Source organism: Rousettus aegyptiacus, unplaced genomic scaffold, assembly GCF_014176215.1.
Source record: "Rousettus aegyptiacus isolate mRouAeg1 unplaced genomic scaffold, mRouAeg1.p scaffold_m13_p_7, whole genome shotgun sequence".
Classification (NCBI taxonomy): Eukaryota; Metazoa; Chordata; class Mammalia; order Chiroptera; family Pteropodidae; genus Rousettus; species Rousettus aegyptiacus.
In genome coordinates this window covers 31,525,675-31,552,968 of record NW_023416310.1, presented here as the reverse complement: position 1 = coordinate 31,552,968, position 27,294 = coordinate 31,525,675, and the positions used below count along the sequence as shown (strand labels likewise).

The following is a 27,294-nucleotide window of genomic DNA, read 5'->3' as shown; positions in this document are numbered from 1 at the left end:
TATTTGGCTCTGTATGTCAGCTCTCATGTCCACATTGGACACTTATAGTCATAAGGATATAACATAAACCACAGACTCCCCAGAAAAAGCATCAGAGAGAAATCCAAGTTACAGTTTTGCTCAGCTACAACTCTTATTATTAATCATACTATTCCATTATTTTGCTATTTACGAAATAGGGAAGAGCAGTCATATGTTCTGCATTTGGAGGCTAATTAAGAAATGAGCAGAACTCCTTGAAAGACTAGCTCATCCCACCAAATTACTACATCAAAAACATATAAATTGTATATATATACATATATATGTGTATATATATGCACACATATTTATGTATAGGTATATACATACATATGTATACACATATATACATATACACATACATACCAATTGTAAACAGAAAGATTATTATACAGTGGTCCTCAAGGTTTAGGATATGGCAGAATTATATAGGGATGAAATTTAAAAATGGATATTTCTGGCCTCTCTTAGAAAATTACAATCTATTACATATTGGAGCAGGCCCAGGAATCTGTATTTTATTGAACAGCCAACGTGATTTCAGTATGTACAGTTCCTAGAACATGATTATCATAAACACTTAGGCTGACACAATGTGAAAAGAGGTAAAAATTAGAAAACCTACATTTACCCTTCATAAGATTATTAAAAAAAATAGTAATGCTCACATGAGAATTTGAGGTCTATTTATAAGCATACAGATCTACGTTGTATGATCATATGCTATATATTCTTATTCAGGTATTAATTTTTTAAATGTAAATTAACCAGGGCCAGAGATAAGGTAAGATAAGTGAGATACTTGCAATGGGTATGAAAATTAAGGGATGATTAAAAAATAAAAAATAAATAAAAGCAAGATACGATGCTCTGCCAAGCCATATTGAAGCTGAAGTAAGATAAATAATACTTAAAAGAAATAAATAATACTGATCGCATATTTAAATTTTAGATTTTTTTGTTCTTCATGAATATTTTTGGATTAATTTTATATTTTAAGTAGTACATTAAAATATTATTTATCTTGATTACTGAGTTTTTCAACTCCCCCTTAAGTTTTGTGTCAGAGGTAAATGCCTCATCCTGGTTCCAGCTCTATCCCTCTGCACTGAGCAGAATGGAATTGCCTCAGTTATTTAAAAGCATATGAACATCTAAACGTCATAGGTCATTTCCTTCTAATTGCATCTCCTGGGTTAATATGTTTCTACCTACAGGTAGGCCCGATCATGCTCCCAAAATTAATCAGATCCATCATGCAGTAAAGCCAAATGAATTTATGTTTTCCTACACTGAGTGTCCTAAAATATATGATTTGGTTACTTTATAAAAATTAACTAGCTAATATATTAAAAAATGAAATTAGGTGAGGAGGAGGAGGATGCATAAAGAACAAAATCCTACCGAATTGGAATGCCTATATCCAGGTTTGAGTGTAAAGTAGAAAATACTGAGTTGATTAAATAATAGTTCTCAACAAATTATAATGTCTTCAAAGGTTCTATTTTGTTATTATTATATTTTGTGGTAGAGTTTCTCTAAAGAAAATGCTTTCGAAGTTTCATGGCCAGGAAGAAGAAACCCAAGCCAAGTATTTGATTGCCTACTAAGTACTTGTTGTGACATGTATTCATACTGGCTCTTTTACTAATTGCAGTTTCACTATTGTCTTCATTAGATTAAAACAGATTGTTTAAAACCTACACATGGCAAGGCTCTTTTGAAAATTGTTTGTTCAAAATGGCATGGATTTGCAGACTAAAAAGTAATAAGAAATCGGAAACATAAAGTTAGCCTTTTAAGCGCAGTTAAAGGATCCAACATTTGGTTAATTGTGGAAGTAGAAAATTGGACTGATGACCATACAACATGTTGGTGATAATTTCTTAAAAGGCTCCAAAAGAAAGAGTGCAAGTGTGGATGAATACAATTAGCAGAGGAGATGTCCACCAATATGTCAATAGAGAGTATTTCTAGAAACATGATCTAGGTGTTCTTAACTTCCTGTAAAAAGTGCATTGTTTGATTTTTCTATAGTGAGATTGTTTTGCCTACATTCAAAATATTATCATAGTTGTCACTTTTGAAAAGATAATCATTCTCATTCTAGTATTGGTAGGAATTTTTTGTTTGTTTTGCATTATAAGGATTATGAGATCCCGTGCTATATCAACTTCATATAATAAAATTTCCAGAAACATTAAAAATTGAAATTAAAATGTCTACACAATGGTGGAGATATAAGCAGGAAGGCTACTTCAGGTTATTTTAAGTTTCACAATTCTATTATTTGAAATGATTTTTCAAAATATGAAAAAAGTACTGTAGTAGGTTCCCAAGAATTTTGCTGGTTCCATTAAGTTATTGTATGAATAGGGTTCTCTGATCCAATGTGAGGAAGGAGTTCCTCCCACACCAACAAACAATTCTTGGACATCAGTGGGTGTCTGAGAATTCACCTCAATTCTGACACTATCTGGAGACAGCATCAGATTGCACAAATTAAGGATTTAGTCCTACATGACTTCCCTGAGCCCCACCCTACACACAGGCACACACACGCACACATTTCAGATGCCAGCTCAAAAGTAGGCTCTATGCTTATGACTAACCGACTACAGATTGGAGGTCCTAGCTAGCCCCTTCTTGAGTGGCTCACAGAACTCAGGAAAACTTGTTTACTTGCTAGATTACCAATTTTTTACAAACGAAATTAAAGGATATGAATCAACAGCCAGAAGAAGATCCAGAGCCAAAGAGCTTCGGTCTCTGTGGAGCTTGGGTCCCGGCACAGTGGCATTTAGAAGTGTTCTGTTTCCTCAAGATTAAATATCTCCAAAGTAAAAGGACCAAAGAGCTGTCCTCCTGGGTTTTTATGGAGTCTTCATTACATAGTCATGATTGACTAAGTCATTCAATTTAACTCACTCTCCAGCTCCTCTCCTCTCCTTGGGCATCAAGGGGTGGTGATACTGAAAGTTCAGAACCTCTAATCATATTGTTGGTCTCCTGGAAACCAGACCCCACCCTTGGGTGGGGTTTGAAGTCACCTTCATTAAAAAAACAAAAGATAACTCAGATCACTCTAAACACTTAGAAAATCCCTAGGGTTTGAGTAGCTGTGAGCCAGGAACTGTGAATGAAGACAAACTATCTTATATAAATCACAGTATTTCAGTTAACTCCCTGGTCTTTGAATATGGATCACTCACAGAAAAACAATTATATGCCAGAAGATGCTGGCATGTTACTAGAATTTTATTTAGTTATTAATAACTATCTAGTCCATCATCATATTATATGAAAATATCTCCCAGGGTGAGGACATGCAGATTTGCAGGCTTCCATTTGATTCTGTCAGGTTCTGAAAGGGGTCTCAGTAATACACCCTTTCAGGTATCTAGTATAATCAAGCTAAGAGACAATATCATCTCCGTCTGAATCTCTTTTGAGGTGTTAAAATTATATTGGATTTCCCTTATTACATAACTCATTTATTCATTCTTTTAGTAGTACAATAGTTAGCTTAGGAAGCTACTATTTTTGCTTTTCTACATTTACATCCAAAGGGATATTGGGTTTGGCCACTGTACGGGTCTAGATTACTGGGAACCATGCTAGTCTAGCAAGGGTCCTCCTCAGTACCCTTCTATTCAGATAGGATAAAGCTACATAGATGCAGAACTGATGGGCTACCATTACCAACAGGCAATATAGTTTCTTTCACCATTAGCCCCAATTTTACTAGATGGGGTGAAGGTATATCCTGTCCTATAAGACCCTTAGGAATTCTGACATAAAAGTTCAAAACACATGTGCAGTTTCTTGCTTAGGAATTATCTCTGCTTTCAGCTCTTGTAGTTACAGCCCTGGTCCTATGACTACTGCATCACAGAAAAAAAATAAGACGATATGGAGAAGAAAGTATACTAGCCCCTTCCCCAACTCCTCTTCCCTAGACCCACCAGAAAAACAAACAGATCTACCTAGTAAGAACATTCTTTTTTCCCTACTCATATTCACGTTGAGTGTGAACACACATACATGGAGGTATATAAGCCAGCCCCTCATGCCTTTATCTTCCCTTGTTTTAGACAACCAGTGTTTTAATTGCCCATCCAATTCTGTATCACACTATTACTCTGAGGAAGATATCTCTCTGCCCAGTGTTGAACATCATGGACTGCAGAGTGTGTTCCTTGGTCTGAAGAAATTATGGTCAGCCATCCTAAATTGTATATTGTCTATCTTTTGTTCCAGTTCTTTTTGTGGCACTAGGTACTTGCATCTACTATTGGGTAAGAAAAAGGTGCATCCAGAGGCAGGGTCTATTCCTGTCAAGACTAATTTGTATCTCCTTCTCCCCATCATCCAGGACCACCAATATCAATAGCACTGGTCAGCTGTGTTCAGGGCCTTCCCCCTTGGGAAGCTTCCATATGGCCTCCTGCAGTTTCAGTCTCTTTTGTTGGCAGACAGAACAGTTGTTGGCATTTTGTGCCTCAGAGAGTACAAGAGGAATATGTCTAGATTCAGCCCATCTCTACATTGCTGCAGTACCCCATGTCTCCTCATTTCATGAACCCTAGTGTCCATCTCAGTCAAGCACATGGGGATATCTGCTTGTTGATTCCAGTCACTTTCCAAACATGGAAGGGAGTTCTGATGGGCATTGACATGTTCCACTTTAATGCACCCCTCAATTCCCATAGGGCTGTGCCCCATAGAGGCATCCATTTAATAGTCCAGGTTTCATTGCCTTCCTGTTTGATCATATGACCAGGCCATTAGCCACAACCCATGAGTCAGTGAAAACCCAAAGATAGGGGATTTTACCACTGTTTGATTATATTATGACTGCTGAGCAAACAGTGTGCAATTCAGCATACCAAGTGATTTGCTTTTACCTTCTTCAATCATAGTAGTGGCCTTCAAAACAGAATGTTGTCCACTCACCATGGAACTGACATTCACAAGCCAGGCAGTTCTTTGTTGGTCAGTTGAAGGACTTTTATGGGGCAGCAACTTACACAGTTTCAAAGTCGGTCCTAAGGTAAAAGAGGCTCCCTGCTCATGAATATCTCCTTGTTACATTCCCTAGGAAGCATAATCCTGTATAAACTATTATGGAACTCTTTGGGCACTGCCATCCCTATTAGAGCACTCTTCTGATATCATCCAAGACATTGTGGGTGTTTCAAGTTTCAAGATCATTTTATGTTCTTCAGTATTAGAGGTAGCCTCAGTTAATAATATCAAATAGCAAGGCACTAAATACCCCTCAAATAGAAATTCTCTTATCTAAAGTCCCAGTAGTCATCCCTGGGAGATGATAAGATAAGCCATAAGATAAGCCCCTGTCTATTCCCTACAAAGAACTGTCACACAGAGAATCTGTCCCTACCAACTCCAATTTCTGTCCTACACTGTTTGAGTTCAGGAAGGCGTACTGGTTGCAATTTAGCACGTCCAGTTAATATTGCTTGAAGAGCAAATTTGCATGCCTTCTGTTTTACAATGCTAGGTAGGGGAAATGTTCCCCAGTCATATGAAATTTCTGTCCTTGTAATACAATCAGGTAAAACAGATGCAACCATTTCACAGAATGTCTATATACAAGTAGCCAATTCTGCAAAGTTTTACCTTAATTCCAGCAACTCATATGTTCCTAACTGTGGCCTCTATTAGGCCTTCATTCATAGGTTCTGATTTTATAGTACTAGGAGGAGGAAGTGTTCCCATCCAGACATAGTACCCATTTCCAGAAAACATTCAGGTAAAGTGGAAGAAACTTCTTTACATTAAACCTAATGAAACATTCCAATTTTCATAATTATATCAACCATTACATTTTTACATTCTTTCTCTGATTGTAGCATAAGTCAGGACTTCACTGATGGATTTTGGCACCACAGTTCATGGGACTCTTGTTTCAAAGAGTGCTGCAAATTTCTCTTATCCACATCCTGACCATTTTACCCACTTTTGTGCAAAAATCTGTGTGAGGGGTGGAGCCAAGGGATCCTGGTTCTTTTGTAAATGTTTATCTTGATTAATTGGCCTAATCACTGCCCCAAGATATGGCTGATTAGGTTTCTTATCACAAGTTTTGTCTTCAGGTTTTTAAAATTTCTCCAAACTGAATTACCCAGCAGATTTCTTTGGGGCCCTTTAATGTTGGGGGAACAGCAGGAGACCCCTTTGGCCTGCCTGCTCAACCTCAGATAGTGCGATATTAAAATATTTGTTTTAATCTCATCAATGTCCATTTTATTCATTTCATTTCCCAATAACTATCTAAAGATTTCCATCCCCCTGGGACAAGTCCTGTGACTTTTTCCTTTCCTTTTCACCATTTTCTTATTATTTAAATGTTCTTGGTATCAGTAAGACCCATAAGGGAGACTTGAAATAGCAAACCTGATAAGGCTCTGCCAATTGCTGTACAATTTTATAGCAGTAAAGTTACATAGATTGTCCATGCAACAGGGGCTCCTTTAATCACACTATTTACCATAACCTAGATAATAGGTATATTCAGCGAGTAAATATTCCATTCATAAAGCCAATCCTACATACTTGTATACCAAGCATATTAGCGCTTTATCTGGGGCGCTCCATTTAGCATTTATGGGGGAATTGGGTAGCCCCCTTCTCAGGACAAACGCACTTCAGAGCGGTTTTTATCTAGTCCACCAGGCCAGCTGTTCCCTTGAGAATAATTTTTTGTGTGTCTGGATCATCTATAGCCATCTGTTATTGTTTAGTAGTAAGCTTTGCATCCTGCATTGACCCAGACAAGCTTTTCCACTTTGCAGCATTAAAAACAAAAGACACAACCCTCAAATTGGTTACTCTCACAAATCCATTTTAGTAAAGGTTCTTCAAGAAGCTGGTGATACCAGTCCACAAAATGAGTCAGTCCCTTCACATTATACCCACTAATTTCAGTCATTCCTTGCTTCTGCCCTCCACATGAATTGACTACGTTTTGGTGACTGGAGGTCTTAGAGGTACTTTCTGTTGCCCCTGCATAATATTTTCACCTTTCTAGGTGGCTTTGAGACAAAGCTCAGTCTGACCCAAATCTGCACTTCATTCACCATTATGGCCTGACCCAGCACTTTAAAATAAAAATAAAAATAAACTTTCATTTTGACTATTACAGATAATAATAATCAGGGAATTGTATATTTAGCATGTTTTTCATTATTTTGTATTTCCTCATATATCTAATGAGCCAACTCCCTGGAAGTCAAGTCTACTACCATTTTTAAATTCTGTTGGTAACTTACCTGTAGTAACTGATCATAGCACAGCTGCAGTTTTATACCATGGGTGACTAGGTAGCCGCCTAGGAATCAGAAGTTTCACATTCCTCACCCTTTTATCTGTCCTCTTCAAAAACTACATGTTTCCATGAGCCGGGGCCATTCTAGCAAATCTCGCTTCATTGACACCAACTGAGTGAGATTCTTGGAGCCAATTTCAACATCGGGCGAAGGGTTTCCCCACACACAAAAACAATGATTTTTCTATGCCGGCAGGGTGTCCAAGAATTTAGGTAAATTCTAACACTGTCTACTCAGGGATAGCATCAGATTCCACAGGTCAAGGTTCAGTCCTACAAGACTGTGCTCTCCCACCCCCACCATCCTCACACATACTTCAGACGCCAGCACTAAGCCCAGGCTCTGTGCTTCTGACTGGCTACAGATTGGAGGTTCCAATAATTCCTTCCATGGGCTCAATTAATTTGCTAGAATAAAACTCAGGAAAACTCATATCCTTACTGTAGAAAATATTTTTATCATGAATTTCTATGAAAACATTATGTATACCATATATTGTTTACCTTAAGAAAGTATGTATCTTATAACAAAAAACTAGTTCAATAACATAAAAATGATCTAGCAATTTCTTAATATTTAGAAATATGGAATTTTTCTTTTGCCTCAAACCTTGTTGGCCATTTAATAAGGGCAAAAATAAGGATCTTATTTATATATTATTTTCATTTATACTTTTCACCAAATTTAACTATGAATTTTTCATTTTAAGTATTTTCTTTTTTCTCCCCCTATTAGACAAATATTGACAGTGTACCTACCATATGTCAATACAATACTGTGTGAGATCCTGAGGAAATAAAGGCAAACAAGCCAGACATAATGACTGTCCTTAGGAAACAAATGCTATCTATAAGTTTGCCTCAATTGTCTTGCAAGAAAATACCAAAAAGTGAAACATTTCAAAATATCCCGTTCATAACTCTTGACATGGTTATTCCAGAATCTTTCTACCTGAGAGATAATATTTATGAAGATTTTTTTTATTGTTTTATTTTGAGGAATAAAACAATGAAGATTTTTTTATTGTTTTATTTTGAGGAATAAAACAATGAAAAATGGGAAAATACATGCTCACCAATACTTAATTGATGCTGAATGCATTTTGAATAAAGTCCAGTATACTTATGACAATGGTAATTATATATAATAATTTTGATGTTAAAGTCAAATGCATTCATGGTTAATGCTTTACAGGATATAATTCTATGTACCTTCACCTAAATATACATTAATAATTTATACATTGAGCAACTATGATTTATTTACATACTTTAAAATGTTTAAAAATTTGCAAACAATGAACAATATGACTATTTGCACATGGGATTAATTTGCTGGTAGAAAATGAAATTCTGCATAAAGCTTTCTATTCTTTGAGGAAATCCATTCTATCCTCTGTGCCTACTGGATGGAGAATAAGGCCTTGATATAAATATAGACTCGTCTTGGCATTTTCTTAAGTGTAGTTTACAAATCTTTCCCTTGACATACCATGACTTTTCTTTATTAATACAGAGAATGGACACTGCGGTTTCACTTCCAGTGATGATAAAATGGTTAATGTAGACTAACTGCCCCACTAAGAACAACTAGAAAAATCTTTTAAAAAATTTTACAACCCTTAGAGCACACAATAGAGTTAGCCAAATGTTGCTGGGCCGTGATATCCAACAGTAGATAGGTGTGTTTTGATTATATTAACAGTCTGCTATGCTGTTACTTTAATGGCATTTACCTTAAGTGAAAGGCTAAAACATCAAAAATGAATATGGCATTCAATCAAGCTTACCAGGCATTTTACAAAAAAAAAAAAAAATGACTGAAAAAAAGAGTTAAAAAAGAGAAAAAGTAAAATAGCAAGTGTTTTGGATATTAGAGTTATCAGATACAGAATTTGCAATAATTATGATTAATACATGAAGGAGTTAGATATATGATGCAAATTTAATCAAAAGCTAGAATAAAAAATAATCAAATAAAAATTCTGTAACTGAAAACATGGGAACCACTTAAGTAAATAAGTTAAGTGTGGTAGGTTAGAATCGGCAAAAGAAAAATTAGTAAACTAGACGTTAAGTCAGTAAAAACTATCATGACTAAAGCATAGAAATGAAAAATACTAGAAAATAAAAGAAAAATCACCCTTATACATATAGAATATGATGAAATTATCTAACATATATGAAATTACAGTTTAAGCAATAAAGGAGAGAAATGATAGGGGTTAAGCAATATATGATTATATATTGGCTAATAATTATCCAAAATTGATGAATAACATCAGGTTACACATTTCAGAAGACCCTAAGCAAGGAAATACACAGACAACCACATCTTAGAAAATCATAATAAAACCATCACTGGGGCAAAAAAAGACACTGCCTTAAAGGATCAGCAAGATCTCTTTGACAGTTGACATTTCAACATAATTGATGGAAGCCAAAAAATATTGGGATAATATTTTTTAAATGCTGAAAAAAATTGAAACAAATATTCTCTATAAACTAAAATGTTCTTTTAAGATGTTGGCAAAATAAATACCTTGAGAAAAAATCTGAAATTTTGCCTCTAGTGGACTCATAATAAATGTAATAACAAAAGAATACAAAAATAAGTAAATCTATGAAAACAAGTAAATAAAGGACGTAATGGAGAGTTATGGAAAGGTTAAGTATGTGGATAAATAAATATTAATCTGTAAATTAAAAATCATAATGTATTATAATGGAGAAATATAAGACAACAATAATACAAAATCCAGAAAGAGGCAAGAGAGTTAAAGAGTTCAAAAGTCTTTGCATTGTCCTGGAAATATTAATTTATGTTAGGCTCTAATAAGTCAAAAATGCATGCTATAATCCTAGGAAACTACTAAAAAAACTACTAGAGGAGGAAAATTAAATGATACAAATAATTTACTATTTCAACATAATGCAATAAAAAAGAGAAGAAACTTAGAATACATAGGGCAATTACAAAATAAGTAGTAAGGTAGTAGATTTATACCTAAACATATCAGAAATTTAGTGTCAATACACAAAGAACTCCAAGTAAAAGACAAAGATTAGCATATAGAATTTTAAAACTCAGCCAAATTCAATTTAGAAAGAAGCATATTAAATATAAACATATATAAATGTTAAAGTAAAAGGTTTAAAAGAAGACATATCTCAAAAAAACTAACAAAAAGAAAACTGGTTTAGCTACACAAATATTTGAAAAAATAAACTTTAAGGCCAGAAACTGCAGCATTATTAGAAATAAAGAGGGAATAGTATATTGATTAAAGTATTCATCACCAAGAATATATAACATATAAAACATATATTTATTCATAAAATTTTGACAAATATATTAAAATATATAAAATATATTTATAACAAGACATGTGAAGGAAATTTTATAAAACAAAGGATACATATGAATTACATATTAAATAAATTTGACCTAATTGACAAACATAAAACACTTATGCACAACAATTGTGGAGCAACCGTTCATTGTAAATGTATGTGCAACATTTAAAAAATTAACATACACAAGTCCTTAAAATAAGTTTCAACAAATTTTACAGGATCGATATCATAAAGAATATGAATTCTGAATACATAATAGTCAGAAAAAAAAAAACCGTAACATTTTAAATTTAAATAAGACAATTCTAATCTATGGATCAAAAAAATCAAAATTAGAAATTAAAAAAAATGTTTTACTTGAATCATATGAAAATTCCACGTAAGAGATCTTGTGGGATTTAGCTAGAGTCATGCAAAAAGGGAAATGTGTAATCTTCAAGGAAGGTATTTAAAAAGAGGAAAGAGTGACAATTAATGTTATAAGTAACCATCTAAAGAACTTAATCAGAAGTTAGAAAAAGTGTGTAATTAAAAAAGATAAGAGAGAAGTAACTTTAAAAATCAGAAGCCAATTATGTGGAAAACAAATATACAATAAAAAGTAAACAAAGACCAACATTCATTCTTAGGAAAGATGATTAAAGTTAAAAATGCTCTACTATGAGTTATAAAGGTTAAAAGAGAATAAAAATTACTAATACCAGGGGAAAAGGAGCATCTCTAAAGATCCTATATGAGTGGAAAAAAATATATAAAGTTTTAGTTTAGATGGCTCACTGGTGAATATTCTACTAAATGTTTAGTAAGAAACAATAGCAATATTAAATAAACCCTTTGAAAGAATAGAAAAAAAAGGAAAAAAAGAAACACATCTTATCTCATTTTATGTGGATAGCATTACCTTGTTCCCAAATTACAGGTCACTTTCATGAAATTTGGTACAGAGATCCTGGATAAAATATTACCAAACAAAATTAATAAAAGAGTAATATATCATGAGAAAGTAAGGTATATGCCTCAATTTTAAAGGTAGTTGACATTTGAATATTAATCGGTATTGTTAATCATATTAACAGAGGAAGGAAGAAAATTACATGATTGTATCAAGGAAGGTGAAATATCATTTGATAGACTTCAACAATATTAGCAGATTGAGATTATCAAAGAATTTACTTAATCAGATAAATAATATCTAATAAATATAATAATATGCAATAGACATTGCATAGTGTTGAATGAAAGCTACCAGGTATTATGTTTCATTATAAAATTTCATTAACTAAGACAACTTAGTTAAATAGATCAGTGAAACAAATTTGTGTAGAGACATACACTCCTATACATTAATTCTAGAGTTTTTTGTTTTTATACAAAGACAATGAAGAAATTATGGCCATTCTGATATATGGTTCTGAGTTAACTGGATATTCTTATCAAGAAAAAAAAATCCCGATATAATATTGATCTAAGCGTAAAAGATTTTTAAGTGTCTACAAGGTAACATAGAAAAATATGACTCAGGATAAGAAATGTTTCTTAAATAGGACACACAAAATAACCACGAAGGAAAATATTAATAAATTTGACTACATTAACATTTAAGTTTTCTGTTTATAAAAAGAAACCACTAAAGGAGGCACAAAGTTAAGCTACCAAGAAAGGGAAGATATTGTAATACACATAAATATAAAATAATCATATCCAATCATATCCAGAATATATAAAAGCTCTTACATTACTTGTAAACACAGGTAATCAAATAAAAACTTGGGCAAAATATACTTGACTAGGATATTTTCCAAAAGAGGATATTCTAATGCCTTATAAATATATGAATAAATATGCACCATCAGTCATCTAGAAAATAAAAAATAAAAGCACAAGATACCAATAAGATTACCTAAAACATCTAAAATTACAATGACTGATAAGTGTTTATTAACCAGCAAGTGAGAAACTTGTGTGCACTGCTGTTGGAGTGCAAATTGTTACAACTTTGGAAATTTGACAACAGCTAGTGAAGATAACCCATGACCCATCAATTTGCACCAAATAACTGTATAAGAATGTTTATAACATATTATTTGTGTTAGATGTTGGAAATAATTTAAAGCTTTATCAACAATTGGATAAGTAAAAATTTATCCAATTGTATATTTATAAAACTGAATATTGTATTAAAAATGAACAAATTCCTGCTGCATACAACAACAGGAATGGATCTCACAAGCACAGTGTTGGCACAAAGGATAACATACTGAATTGTACCATGATATAAATTGGAAAAACAGCTATCAAAATTAATTCTGGCTTCAAATTATACTACAAAGCCACACTAATCAAAACAGCATGGTACTGGCAGCAAAAAAGACACATGTACCAGTGGAACCCATATATATATGGGCAAAAGCATACAGTGGAGAAAGGAAAGCCTCTACAATAAATAGTGCTGGGAAATTTGGAAGGCCACCTGCAAAAAGTGAAACTAGACTGTCGTCTATCACCACACACCAAAATTAACTCGAAATGGATTAAGGACCTGAATATAAGACCAAAATGCATAGAAGAAAACATAGGAACTAAACTCAAGGACCTTGGTCTTAAAGAGCATTTTATGAATTTGACCTCAAAGGCAAGGGAAGTAAAAGCAAAAATAAATGAATGGGACAACAAGAAACTAAAAATCTTCTGCTCAGCAAAAGAAATCATCAACAAGGTAAATAAGCAACACCTCCGATAAGTGCCTAATATCCAAAATATATGAAGAACTCATACGACTCAATAACAACGATAAAACAAACGATCCAATCAAAAAATGGGCAGAGGACCCGAACAGACCATTCTCCCTAGAGGACATATGAATGGCCAAGAAATATTTGAAAAGATGCCCAAAATTGCTATCTATTAGAGAAATGCAAACAAAATGAGATACCATCTCACACCTGTTAGAATAGCTATAATCAATAGGACAAGTAATAACAAATACTGGAGAGGATGCAGAGAAAAAAGGGGACTGCAAATTGGTAAAGCCACTATGGAAAACAGTATGGAAGTTCCTCAAAAAACTAAGAATTGATCTTCTATATGATCCAGCAATCCCTCTACTGGGTATTTTCCCCCAAAGACTTGAAAACCCATATTCAAAAAGACATTTGCACACCAGTGTTCCTAGCAGCACTATTCACAGTGGCCAGGACATGGAAGCAGCCGAAGTGTCCTACAATAGGTGATTGGTTAAAGAAGCTGTGGTGCATATATATACAATGGAATATTACTCAGCCATAAGAAGAAATGAAATACTGCCATTTGTGACAACATGGATGAACCTTGAGATAATCATGCTAAGCAAAATAAGCCAGACAGAAAAAGTTGAAAATCACATGATATCACTTATTTGTGGAATATAAATCTAAAAGCAACAAATGAACAGGACAAACAGAGGAAACTCAGGGATATGGACAATGAATTAGTGGTTACCAGAAGGTAGGAGATGGGGAAGGTGGGAAGAGGTACACAAGGTAAAGGGGGTCAAATATAGAGGGGGTCAAATATAGAGGGGCTGGGAGAGGGTGAAGTGGGTAAAGGGTATCAAATATCTGGTAGCTGAAGGAAACTGGACTCTGGGTATAATCACACAATAGAATATATAGATATCAAATTATAATGTACACCTAAAAATTATATAATTATATTAACCAATGTTACCCCCAATAAACTTAAAAAATTAATTCTGAGGTTTAGAAAATAAAGATATTGATTACATATATGAAGGAAGGGATAGGAAATGCCTGGAAAAATATGAGTTCAATATTCTATTATTTTATCTTGATGAAAGTTACATGGGTGTTTTCACTTTTGAAATTCATCAAGCTCTAGATTTATGTTTTCTATATTATGTCATACTGTAATAAATAAGCGTATTTTTAAAATACTCCTGATACTAAATCATTGGCAAACTACAATATTCCTTTTTCTTGTCCTAATCTTATCCAAGACCTATATGTACCTAAAATGTATTGAGATATATCCATTTGGACAATGTATTCTTGCTTTCTCTATTGTGGTTATTTTTTTCTCTCTTTATTTTCGGTCTCTTAAAAATTGAAGATGACTCCAGAATAGTAATTTTATATTACATTTTATAGCTTTATATCTTTGAAAAATATTGTAAAAGAATGGTACAGTGAACAAGAATATGGGCTTTAGTCTTAGAAAGATCTGGTTCTCGCTCCATCAGAAGCAGTTCTTGAGTTTGGGGGCAAGTTAATTAACATCTCAGCCATATTTTGTTGAGAGAGAGAAAGAGAAAGAGAAAGAGAGATAAGGGGATAGCAAGAAGGAGAGTGAGTGAGAAAGTGAGAGCAAGAGAGAGGGGATAAATGAATGTCTACTTCTCAAGGTTGTTATATGGATTAAAAAAATATATAGGTAAAATCATCTAGCAAACTGCCCCATGTACAAGTTTTCTCCACACTGACATTTTCCCAGCCTCTCTCATGTGTACTGTATTAGTTTCTTAGGGCTGTCATAACAAATCACCAACTAGGTGGTTTAAAAAAAAACACATACATTTATTTTTTCACAATTCAGGAGGCTAGAAGTCTGCAATCAAATGTCAGTAGCGTAGGCCCTTTCTTGAGACCCTAAGAAAGATTCTGTTCCATGTTTCTCTCAGAGCTTCTGGTGGTTACCAGCATTCTTTGGTATTCCATGGCTTTTAGCTGCATCACTCCAGTTTCGTTGTCCTTACATGGCAATCTTCCTTGAGTCTCTGTCTTCACCACTCTCTCTTTTCCAAAAGGACCTAGTCATTGGATTTAAACCCACCCTAATCCAGTATGACCTCATCTTAACTTGATTACATCTACAAAAACCTATTTCCGAATAAGATCCCATTCATAGATACTGAGAGTGAGAACTTCAACATGTCTTTTTCTTTGGGGGGTGTGGGGTGGGAGGTGGGATGTGGACACAATTCAACTAACAACATATATCAAGCAGTTATTAAACTAGAAGAAGCTAAGAGATTTCCCTGTGTTTTTAAACAAAGCTAATAAAACTAGAATTAGAAAACGTGTAACTTAGAATCCAGTGTTTCTTTTAATATACCAAGCTACTTTCAAAAACCATCTTCATGATTCCAAAGGTAAACCTTTAATTTTGATTGTATCTGTTTATCTACTCTATATTCTTGGTTGGATTGAAAACAGGTAAATAAATCTTTTGCAATGTTGAACCCCTAAAAATAATATACGAGTATAAGTTTGCATGTGTACACATGAACACAAATGGGAAAGTAACAAACCGGCAGCCTGTGCGTCATTTCCAACCATCAAATAAGTTCATTTTATCCTGCATAGTTTTGTTGTTGTGGCAGTTATTATGTTTTAATGAGTTATTATTTTTGAAATCAGAAGATTATACATAAAATTTCAGACTTCTAGATGATCTTGACGAATTGTATGATGTGGCAACACTAGACCCACATGATACAAACTGCTAGAGTCTCTAAGTGGACATTCTTTCTAGAGAAGTATGCAATTTTCAGTTGGCCACAGTTAACCAATCTTCATTGTTTCCCCAGGTCAGTTTATATTACTCATGTATGTCACATGCCAGATTTCTTAGCCATTCCCGTCTGCTCTCCTTGATCCAGAGAAAATTGATTTGCCTAGTACTGAACTACAGTATCATTCAATGAAATGTCTATATCAGGCGTATAAATATAATGTACGGTTTAGTTCATCTCCTTTTATTGTTATTTTTCATTTAATAAGAACAAAGCTCTTATAAACCTAAAACTTGTCAAAAGCCTAAAATTATTTTTTGTAGGAAAAGGTAGGAATTATTACTCTAATTTGTGAAGTTCTGAGGGGGTATATTCAATATCTACTACAGTCTTTGTTGTTAACTTAGCTCTGTGTGTGTATATATATGTGTGTATATATGCATGTATATAATTATATATTAACTAATTTTATATGTATAATTAAATGAAAAACAATATTAAGCAGATGTAGCAGGGAAAGAAAAAACTAGCTATAAAACATAAACATGAAAACAGAAGGAGAAAATCCTGAAGGAACAATGAGGCTTAAAACTACATATAAAAGGTTGAGGGGAATAGTTTAAAAGTGCTAGAAATAGGAAACAAACAAACAAACAATAAAAACACAGGATGAATTTAAAAAACTAATTATAAAATATTTCAGTATGCCACCACAGAAAATTGATTCCACAGGCTTCTAGGGGCAGAAATAGACTGAAATGAAGCAAAGATATAATAAAGCTCCGAATCTCACTGGCATCTATAACTTCAGCACAACTCTCTTGCTCTTCCCTTAGAACCCACAGTAAGAGAAATTAAACAGGACTGGTTAAATAAACAAAAAACTGGTTGCAGGGACCCAATGAAAGTAAGAGTAAAATAGTTTCAAATGAATGAGAAAATTTCTTTCTTGGAGTCTGGTAGTTGAGAATAGAAGAGATTGACTTTAGGTGAGGGTCAGCAGAGGGACATTAAATAGACAAAGTTTGGGTATAGAAGGAGAAGTAAGTACTTACAGGGGATAACAAAGACAGGCTCAAGTGCACAACTAATCAACAAGTGAGAGAAATGAACCCCCAGGCGCGATCTTCTTACAAACTTAGCTTAGCAGCTGTTCTTCAGAAAGTTTTTTTCATTACTGTGGAGAAGAAGGGATGGGAGCACGCATGGCAACACATACCCAGGTGTTAGTGCTGTCCTAGATTTAAAAACACTGCCCATCAAACACACTGCAGGGTTCCCACAGTGAAACCTCTCTACCAGGTGCATCTTTTAGAACTTAACCACTTTCAAGTACCTATCCATGTGCTTTCTACTGTAGCTTGATACCTTAATAATTACCATTACCTTAATGATTTGTAGTCATTTTAAAATCACACACTCTGTATTCTGATTACTGAAAAATTGCATATTCATGTGAAAGTAGCCTAATTTTACTATGTTGAAGACTTTTTTCAAGGAGTAAAAATTATTTGCTTATTTCTCCTAAAAGTAACTTAATAAACCTCATGGGAAATATGTGGATTTTTCTATATGTAATTCCAGTATGTTTATTCCATACTGCAACAGCTGAGTCCAAAGGTCTAGACCCGATAGCATTTCTTTTCATTTAAAAATATCTTTAGTTGTGTTAAAAATGAGATTTATATAGCAGCATGTTCAATAACTATTCATCAAATTTTGTAACTAGAAAACTCATATTTTTTTATAAAGGAATTTTCTCATTCATTTGAAACTATTTTACTCTTACTTTCATTGGGTCCCTGCAACCAGTTTTTTGTTTATTTAACCAGTCCTGTTTAATTTTCCTTACTGTGGCTTCTAAGGAAAGAGCAAGAGAGTTGTGCTGAAGACATTTAATCACAAACCAGATAATAAGAGTTGTATTTATTGTTAAAATAAATAAGTTGTAAACCAATTATTCAACAATGATACTGTAATTGGTTAGAGGAATTCACTATTAATATAAAATTTAGTTGAGAATGTCATGTAATCTAATATCTTCCGAGTAATATCATTATTACAATAGAAAAACTGGCTTCATTTTATCACCTGAATCACAGCAAATGAGAAAATCCCCTCAGAGTGATAAATCTTACTGCTCTTTTGTTTACCACCTTTTAATGCATATCAACTTATATTTTCCATAATTATTACCATGCATTTCTTTCAAATCACTTATATTAGTGAAGTCAAAGTCCCCTTCCAACTTGATATCTATCTTTGAATTCATGGGTATGTCAAAGCCTCCACTTTGCCTTAATGTTAACTGAGAAAGTAGGTGTTTACACTGATTTCTTAATGTTAAAGTACAAGCTATGCTTGCAACAATAAACCTAGAGTCTCTCTGTATTCATTTCTCCATCAAAAAAAATCTTACCATTTAGTTTCATTTATTTTTAGTGTGGAGCAAGTTTTGATGTTAGAATACTCATTAATATTTAATACCTTATGGAAATATATTTGTTTATGGTGATCATGCATTTCTAGTTTCATTGTTGCAAAATGTTTACCAATTTATGGCATGAGATGTTATTTATGTTTCCATATTTGGTTTGTCAGAAATTCTCCCAATCAGACGTAATCATAAACAACTACCTTGATTTCACAATTATCTCATTTGTTCTGAGTGGTAGCAAGGGGCAGGAATTAAAATCCTTCACACATTACTGTAGCCTAAAATTGGGAGATTCCCTAAGGTGATTCAAGAGGAATTCATCCTGGCTTTCTCCTTTAAAAAAATGCTAGCTTGTTCTGATAAATGTTGAACTGTCTCAAATTGAAATCTATAAGAATAATTTTACATCTTACTCACAAACAAAAAAATAGTAATATTAAATATTAAAAATGCCTCACTTGTTTTCATTAAGCTATTTCATATATTTGTCATTAAAGAATGACATTACAACATTCCAAATAGACTGTTTAGTTTCCGGGATTCCTCTTGCTGAATCCCTTAGAAAGAAAAAAATAAATTAACATTTATTAGCATTTGCATTGTGCCGAGCAGTGTGCTAGGTGCATTTGATTATTTGATGAGAGGGAGTGTAGCAAGGTGGTTAAGATTATGGTCTTGAGTTTGTACCCTTCCTTGCACGTATACTTGCTAGTGTGACCTTAACTTCCTCTGTTAAATTTCTCTATGCTTCACTTTTCTCTTTGATCAAATGAATGAAATCCTAGACTACTTCATACTATTGTTGTGAAAGATAAACAAAGTTAATGTAAGTAAAGCACTTGGATCACTGGTTCATGTGTAGTAGGTACATAACATTACAAACTGGCATTCTCCTCATCAAATCTTATAAAGTGAGATGCCATTATCTCACTTAAATGATAAAGAAACTAGTGCTCAACATCAAAGGAATTTATGTGGAAGCAACACAGAAAAGCAAAGATCTTTGGTCATGAAATTATGTTGTAATGTAATATGAAAGAGAGAGAGAGAGAGAGAGAGAGAGAGAGAGAGAGAGAGAGAGAGGGAGATGAGAGATCTTGTGGCTGTCTATGTTTCTTAGACTAAATACAATAGTAACTTTAAATCCAATAACCTCAAAGGGGATTACTGCAAAACACAATCTAGTCCGTTGGTTTAGATTGTGTGTGTGTGTGTGTGTTATTGTTAGAAAACTTATGTATGTCTTAAATCAGAAAACCACAGAAGACAGCCCAAGGACCAGTGGGAACACTATAATATTAAAATTCACAAAGGCAAAATTAAGTAAACTAGGTAACTGTTCAGATCATATGCACTAGAGGCAATTAATGGTTCTTTTAGGAGTCCCGATAAAAGATAGGGCTTTGACTCTTTAGAAAGCCTCTAGAAATCTTCTACCAAAACCATAAGAGTCACTGATGAACATAAATACAAGATCTTAAGGGAATCATGGAACCCATTGAGATTAAAAACTTGAAAATGAACTGTCCATTCCACTCACTATTGAAATAAGCTTTACCTCTATACTAGACACACATGTGCATATCTTATGTGCTATTTGTTCTAGAACCTATTGGCAAATGGTAGGAAAATCAAAACAGCTCCTATACTAAGTATACTATTTTTTTAATCTAAGTTCATTTAATGACTACAAACCTTATATAATGTATTTTTCTGAGACTTAGCTTTACATTATGCAAAATTTAATTTATGTTCCTTTAATCATGTTAACAGTTATTATTCCATTACTTTCTCCAAGAAATCCTGTGGAATAATTTGGCAGTCATTATTATTTCTATTTTACAGTCAAGGAATCTGGATTTCAGAGAAGTGAGCTCCATTGGGTCAAACAGAACAGAGTAAGCTTGGAACTAATACAAATAGCTAGTATTTACTCAACACAATTATTAATGTTGTATGCCCATTTATTCACTTTATCTTCACAACCAACAGATGAAGTGGAAGTTATTAATCTATTCATTTTGCAGATGAGGTGCCTGAGCATCTTCAATTTAAGTATCTTACACAAGGTCACAGCTAATAGTGGATATGGAATTCAAGTCTAGAAAAACTGATTCTAGTTTTCACACTTTTAATCATTTGACTACACTGCCTTTCTGAATGCTTTCAAATGATTTAGATTCTTAAAAAGTAGTGGAAGTGTAAATAGCTTACTACAGGAATGAGTTCTGGTTTCCTTGGAAAGAAATTAATATTGCATTTGGAATGTATATTATTTCAGTCCTCCTAAGTTTGTCTAGTTTTTACAGTCTTTCTCAATAGGGCCTACATGCAGAAAATAGTCTTACCTTTTAATATTTGAGGCGGAAGTTCTTAGGTTTGTGGTGTTGAAATAAATATGTCTGCTGTTTCTGTTCTAAAACTACCCATGCTTGGAAAATAATAAGGTTAGGAATCTAAATGTTTACAGGACTTAAACTATAATTTAAAGACACATACTTTGGACTTCTCTACCACCTAATCTGCAGCTACCTTAGAGTTAACTTTTGTCACCAAACCCTGAAATACCTACTCAGTATGCTGAGTGATATGGTTAGAGCCTGGCACTGAGTTTTACTCTCTCCAGGTTTTACTAGCTTCAGAAGAAAGGAGGAGACAGAGAGGGGGAGTTAAATAGGTACAGAACTTGCTTCTGCTCAGGATGCCCGTGGCCAAGGCAGAGCACAGAAAGCTGAGGGATGACAAGAAGCTGCCACAAAATGCACTGTATTAGACAGACTTTAGTGTGGTCTCCTAGTTAGTTGGTATGTTAGCTTGGTGGGGCCCTCTCGCATCTTTTTGGCACAATCTAGGCAGAATGTAAAGGTTTGAAGTGATCACTCAGGCCAGGGCCAAGTAAGGGGTGGGGCAGGAACGTTGGATCTGGGGAATGCCCGTGACTGTGTGAATCTTGCCTGTCCACATATTCCTTGACGAGCTGCAGCTTTTCAAGGGTTCCAAGCATGAGACCAAAGTGCACAAATAAAGCTAGAGCTCATCTTAATCACCGACTCCTTGTCCTCTTTCTTTTGGCTGACGAGCCCTTCCCTGGCACTTTCTCAGGTACCATCACCCAGTCATGACTAAACCCCTGGAGAAGTGGAATCTCCACACAGCTTTCCGTGGGCTTGGGCATGCTCAGTAGGCTACTTGGTTCTCTGGTGTTCTCCCTCTCGCCCCAACTCCCCTTCTCTCTCTCTCTCTCTCTCTCTCTCTCTCTCTCTCTCTCTCTCTCTCTCTCTCTCTCTCTCTCTCTCTCTCTCTCTCTCCCCCCCCCCACCCCCAGCATTCTCTCTCTGAGGGTGGGTGGTGACAAGTTAGAAGCGCTTGCGGCAGGTCCCCGCCCCCAGGATCGGGCTACCCCTGCAAGAGGATGAAGCAAAGGTAGAAACACCTTTGCTCTGGAGCTGGAGGGGCTGCGCCCGCGGGCCGACCCCAGCCTGAGGACGGCCCGCCGCTCTCCATGGTACTGCGGAGAGCTCAGCTCCGCCCTTCTCTTTCAGAAGGACAGCACCCCGCGTCACGTAACCCAGCCTTCTCGGGCTCCACCACCGCCTCCTCCTTCCCAGCTCTTTTCCTCTCCTCCTCCTCCTTCTGCTCCCCTCCGTTGCCTGTTCTTCCTTCCCGCACTCCTGGAGATAGACGCTCAACCCTGACGCCTCTGAAAAGGCAGCAGCGGTCGCCTTATCCACAGCCCTCAGGAAATTCGCTTTGACCGATACATGCTTCAGGCTCTGGCTCGAGCTAAGGGGAATAACCGGGCAGGTAAAGAAGCTCAGTTTGAGTTGGGGGGAGGGGATGGGGCGAGGCAAGCTGGAGAAGGATATCTTTCCCCCATTGTAACTGAGCCAGGATCTGCTACAAATACACAGGGAAAGGATGGGTGGTGGGAGGGTGGAGGAGTATAGCTCTTGTTTGTTTTGCATGCAGCTTTTTAAAATATATGGCAAGAAGATGAGATGGTGGAACTGGTGTAGTAACTTAAAGGCTGAATGCAGTGATTTATTAGCAAAAGAAAGAAAACAGGCAAGTTAGAAACCAAAGCAATAAATATGTATCTATATCTATATCTACATCTTTCTTTCCTTTCTCCATCAGCTGCATGCTGTACCTATCTTTAATTCGTGTAGTAGCCACCAAGAAGAAACTGCCCTGGTATTAGAGATGGAGCTTAGAGACTGGGCGGGAAAGCCAGGGAGAATTTTGGGTGTGCATTGGTATTAATGGACTTTGCAAAAGCCAAGGGGTGGGGGAAGATAGACACTTCTAAAAATTCTCCCAAAATTTTCATGTTCTTTGCGATGGTATATATTGAAAGGTGTATGGAAAGGTGTCTGTAGACTTGTATCTGTGTGTGCGTGTGTGTGTGTGAGAGAGATACCACAAACATATTAAAATAAATGCAGCTGCAGCTGATGAGCATACTGTATCGATCCTTCCAGTGGCTTGGGAATGAATTTGATTCTAGAAATGAAAGAAAAGATTAATGAGGCTGTTAGTCTCCTTTTGAATTAGAGCGCTTCTTCCTCTGGCTGCAGTAAGGTTGTTTTTCAGGTCCTTTTATTTCATCTTCTAATTTGTGAACTCGTCAGATTTTCCCGGCATCTAGAGAGAATCCTCTTTCTCCTTATAAATACAGTTACTCTCTCTCACACAATGAGCTTCCTCTAAGAACTGAGTCAGTTGACCTCCCCTGTGATTAAGAATATATTTATATTTTCCCCTTTTCCTCCATTCCTTAAAAAATTCTTAAGGTATGCATTAGTGGGGAAAGGTTGAAGAGAGAGGTGAAGAAAGGCTTTTGTGATCTATGTAATATTATTTAATAAGATGATCAGTTCCGAGTCACACATAAAAATGGTTTTCTAACAAATGAGCTTGTGGATGGTTTTAAACCACTATTCTTGATCTTGAAATTCCAGATTTATTTTGCAAATGACTGAAAACTTGGAAGATTCCTTGGTCCACTTAAAAGATGAGAGTATATTAAATAATATGCTATCTTCTAATGATTTTTAAGAGTACCTTTCTTTGGGCTTGGCACGGGAGTAGACAAGATATGGCTGGTGACTGCTGATGGTGTGGAATGTATCAGCCATAATAAATAAGCAACTGAGAAATTTATATCCTTTTGCTAGTGGGCAGCATGTGTGTGTTGTATGTATGTGTGTTGAAAGAGAGAGAACCAGTCATCAATTTCATCTGGGGTGGAACTTGAAGTGGGATCCCCTAGCTTGGTGGCTCTCAGCTGACACCTGTAGGGATTGCTCTGTACTGAAGAGAAATGCTCTCAGCTCCCTCCATGGAGGAGCAGCAGCACAATGCGGTGCCATAAATTACTGCTAGTTTCAGCTTGTAGGGGGGAAAAAGTGTTAATTGGATAGTGAGATTCTGTGTCCAAACAATAAATTTGTGTACGTGTGTTTGTGTGTGTAGAGGATTTTTTTTTTTTAGGAGGGGATGTGGGGTGGGTAGAGAAATACATGTGTTTGCTTGACATGACTGGGTGATACATTTGTGACTTGGTCAAAGTGCAAGAGTTTTATTTTTTGATTAAAAATTACTTTTAAAACACTCACTGTTTATGATTTCTGTATCATTTCAGGACCCTGTCAGATTAGAGTTGAATAAAGACAGGTGATTTAATAGTACAGTGAGTGATTCAAAGATAGGATTTTAAATTCTAGCATCCTGGAGCCACAGAAGCTAAGGTAGCACACATACCAACTACTGTTCTGACCACACAAATTCTAAGAGCTGACAGCCAGATAAGGACTTCAAGAAGAGTGAAGATCACTACACTGTTAGGCAAAATATTAAATACTTTATTCATCAGTAAAAGAGTTAATAATATGGCAATTTAGATATAAATGCACCAAAAATAGATATGTGACTCCAGTTATATGTATTCTCCTATAACAGATTATTTATGTAATACAAAGGAGGAAAATACTTGTTTGAAATTAAAAAAAAAAAAACTCCCAAGAAACCATCAATATTCCTTCTCTCTCTGAGAAAAATAAAACGATAGGAATGATATATGAATCCAAGCCAGCAGCTTCCAGTGGACAGTTTGATCTGCTTTGCCTGTTGTAAAATTAGCTATTAACCGAGGTTGTATTTTTTTTTTTTTGTCTATGTAACCAGTATAGAACATAAGCAGAAGTCCTTACAAGGGCCTTTTTTTCCTCTCTCTCTTTATATATTTTAAAAATTAAATTTGCTTAGAATAATTAAAAGATAACCATATAAATCTCTGCGAAAACCTGGGATGGTTACTAATTAAGTTATAATAAACTACGAGGGTGTAATGGACGATTGTAAAAATGTGATATTAACTATTGGAAGACATTGGGTGTTCCTTGTAGGTCAGAACAAACAAGCTCTTTCCAATAAGGTTAAACCTGGCTTACTCATAGCACTAGTTATATACCTGGTTTCCGAGCAGAATAATGATTTGTATGACACTATAAATGATGTTAGAACTTAATTTTTATTTTAATTCTCTGCAGATTACTGGGTCCTTATTAAAAGACAAAATAAAACCAAAATGCATCAGCAACCTACAACCAATTGATATGCTGGCGCCTTAGCTTGGCCTTGCAGAGGTGGAGAAAAATGAAGAGGAGCTGTGGTGATTTCCACATCTAACAGCTGCTGGCTATTTCACAGCTTCTGGGTTTGAACCCTACTGCTGGGGTGGGAAAAAGAGAAGTAAAATCCAGCCTGTGAGACCATGCACAAGAAATTCTGATTTGTTTACAGTGGTGCTGGAGTCCATGATATGACGGAAACAGCAGACCTTTGAAACTACTCTGGGGTTGATAAGTGGTGTCCTAAAGAGGCAAGGAGCCTCCTCTCCCTTCTGGTTTGGGATACTACATCGAAAGGAGAAACCTGAGGCATTCACAAGCATCCAAGGATTCTGATTCATTGCTGGTTCCTTGTACTTCCCTGAGAAGTGTTTACTTCTTACCTGATTCCAACAGCTTCCTTTTTGCCTGGTACCACTGATGGTACCTGGCAGATGATAATATTTGACAAGTGAAGCATCTATTGATACCACCGATGCCCTTGAATTAGTTCATCAGACCCAAATGGACGAGTGATTCCCCCTGACCTTCTGTTGTCGCCTTTTCCAGAACGTTGCTTCCAAAGTGTATCCTCCTTTTGGTCTGGAAGTTCTGTGGCTGCCCTGTACCACTGGGGTCTACCTTTTCCAGTTGGGAGGAGACTATAGGGAGAGAGGGAGGGGTTGCTGGAAGAAGAAGAAGAAAAAAAGAGCTAGATAAAGGAGGGTGCATCCCTCCCACTCCTACCCATCCCCTCACCCATCCCGGACCCTTATTTCTACATCAAGGTGTCCAGGACCATTTTGACCCTGTCGGCCCCGGCACCCCCCCGCCGCACCCCAGCCCCGAGCATGGGGACGGCGCTTCTCCAGCGTGGGGGTTGCTTTCTACTGTGCCTCTCGCTGCTGCTCCTCGGCTGCTGGGCGGAGCTGGGCAGCGGGCTGGAGTTCCCGGGCGCTGAGGGCCAGTGGACGCGTTTCCCCAAGTGGAACGCCTGCTGCGAGAGCGAAATGAGCTTCCAGCTGAAGACGCGCAGCGCCCGCGGCCTCGTGCTCTACTTCGACGACGAGGGCTTCTGCGACTTTCTGGAGCTCATCCTGACGCGCGGAGGCCGCCTGCAGCTCAGCTTCTCCATCTTCTGCGCAGAGCCGGCCACGCTCCTGGCCGACACGCCGGTCAACGACGGCGCCTGGCACAACGTGCGTATCCGCCGTCAGTTCCGAAACACCACGCTCTTCATCGACCAGGTGGAGGCCAAGTGGGTGGAGGTCAAGTCCAAGCGGAGGGACATGACGGTGTTCAGTGGCCTCTTCGTCGGGGGGCTGCCCCCGGAACTGCGCGCTGCAGCGCTCAAGCTCACGCTGGCCTCTGTGAGGGAGCGCGAGCCCTTCAAAGGGTGGATTCGGGACGTGAGGGTCAACTCCTCCCAGGCCCTGCCCGTGGACAGCGGTGAGGTGAAACTGGACGACGAGCCGCCCAACAGCGGTGGCGGGAGCCCGTGTGAGGCGGGCGAGGAGGGCGAGGGCGGGGTGTGCCTCAACGGAGGCGTGTGCTCCGTGGTGGACGACCAGGCGGTGTGCGACTGCTCGCGAACCGGCTTCCGCGGCAAGGACTGCAGCCAAGGTAAGGCCCGACGCCTGACCCACCCCTCCAGGGCCTCTCCTGGGCAGGGCGCGGGGAGGCAGACGAGGCAGGCGGGACCCGGCTGGTGCATGGGGTCTTCCTTCTCTGGACAGCGTTTCAGTTACTTTCGAGGTGAAGACCTGTTTCCGGCCTTTCCGCCTCATCACCTCCTTTTGCATCCTTGAAACGATTGAGCAGCCCCATTTCTAGGTTCAGTTTCCTCCTGGGAGCCCTTTCTACCAACCCTACTCCCTTCGAAGTGGCAAGTAGAATGGCCTCTCCTCTTCGTTCCTCTGATTCTTTGCCAGGCTGCTTCCTATCTTCATTGGGCCATGGCCCACCCGAATAACCGTTGCGCTCTCCTCTGCCACCTCTCAGTACCTAA

The 27,294-nt window shown here is 36.7% G+C and overlaps 1 protein-coding gene across 28 annotated transcripts in view; it reads left to right on the top strand.

Moving 5' to 3' along the window:
- The first annotated feature begins 21,954 nt into the window (after positions 1–21,954).
- The window catches only part of NRXN1 (neurexin 1), a 1,005,516-nt gene continuing 1,000,176 nt past the window's right edge, over positions 21,955–27,294 (top strand). For 20 of the 28 annotated variants that reach the window (XM_036224890.1, XM_036224889.1, XM_036224888.1 and 17 more), the window contains exons 1-2: positions 21,955–22,479; positions 25,227–26,909. In XM_036224890.1, coding sequence (XP_036080783.1) covers positions 26,138–26,909 — 772 coding nt within the window. In that variant the 5' untranslated portion in view covers positions 21,955–22,479; positions 25,227–26,137. The remainder of the gene's footprint in view (positions 22,480–25,226; positions 26,910–27,294) is intronic. The other 8 variants (XM_036224873.1, XM_036224886.1, XM_036224879.1 and 5 more) reach the window with 1 other exon arrangement.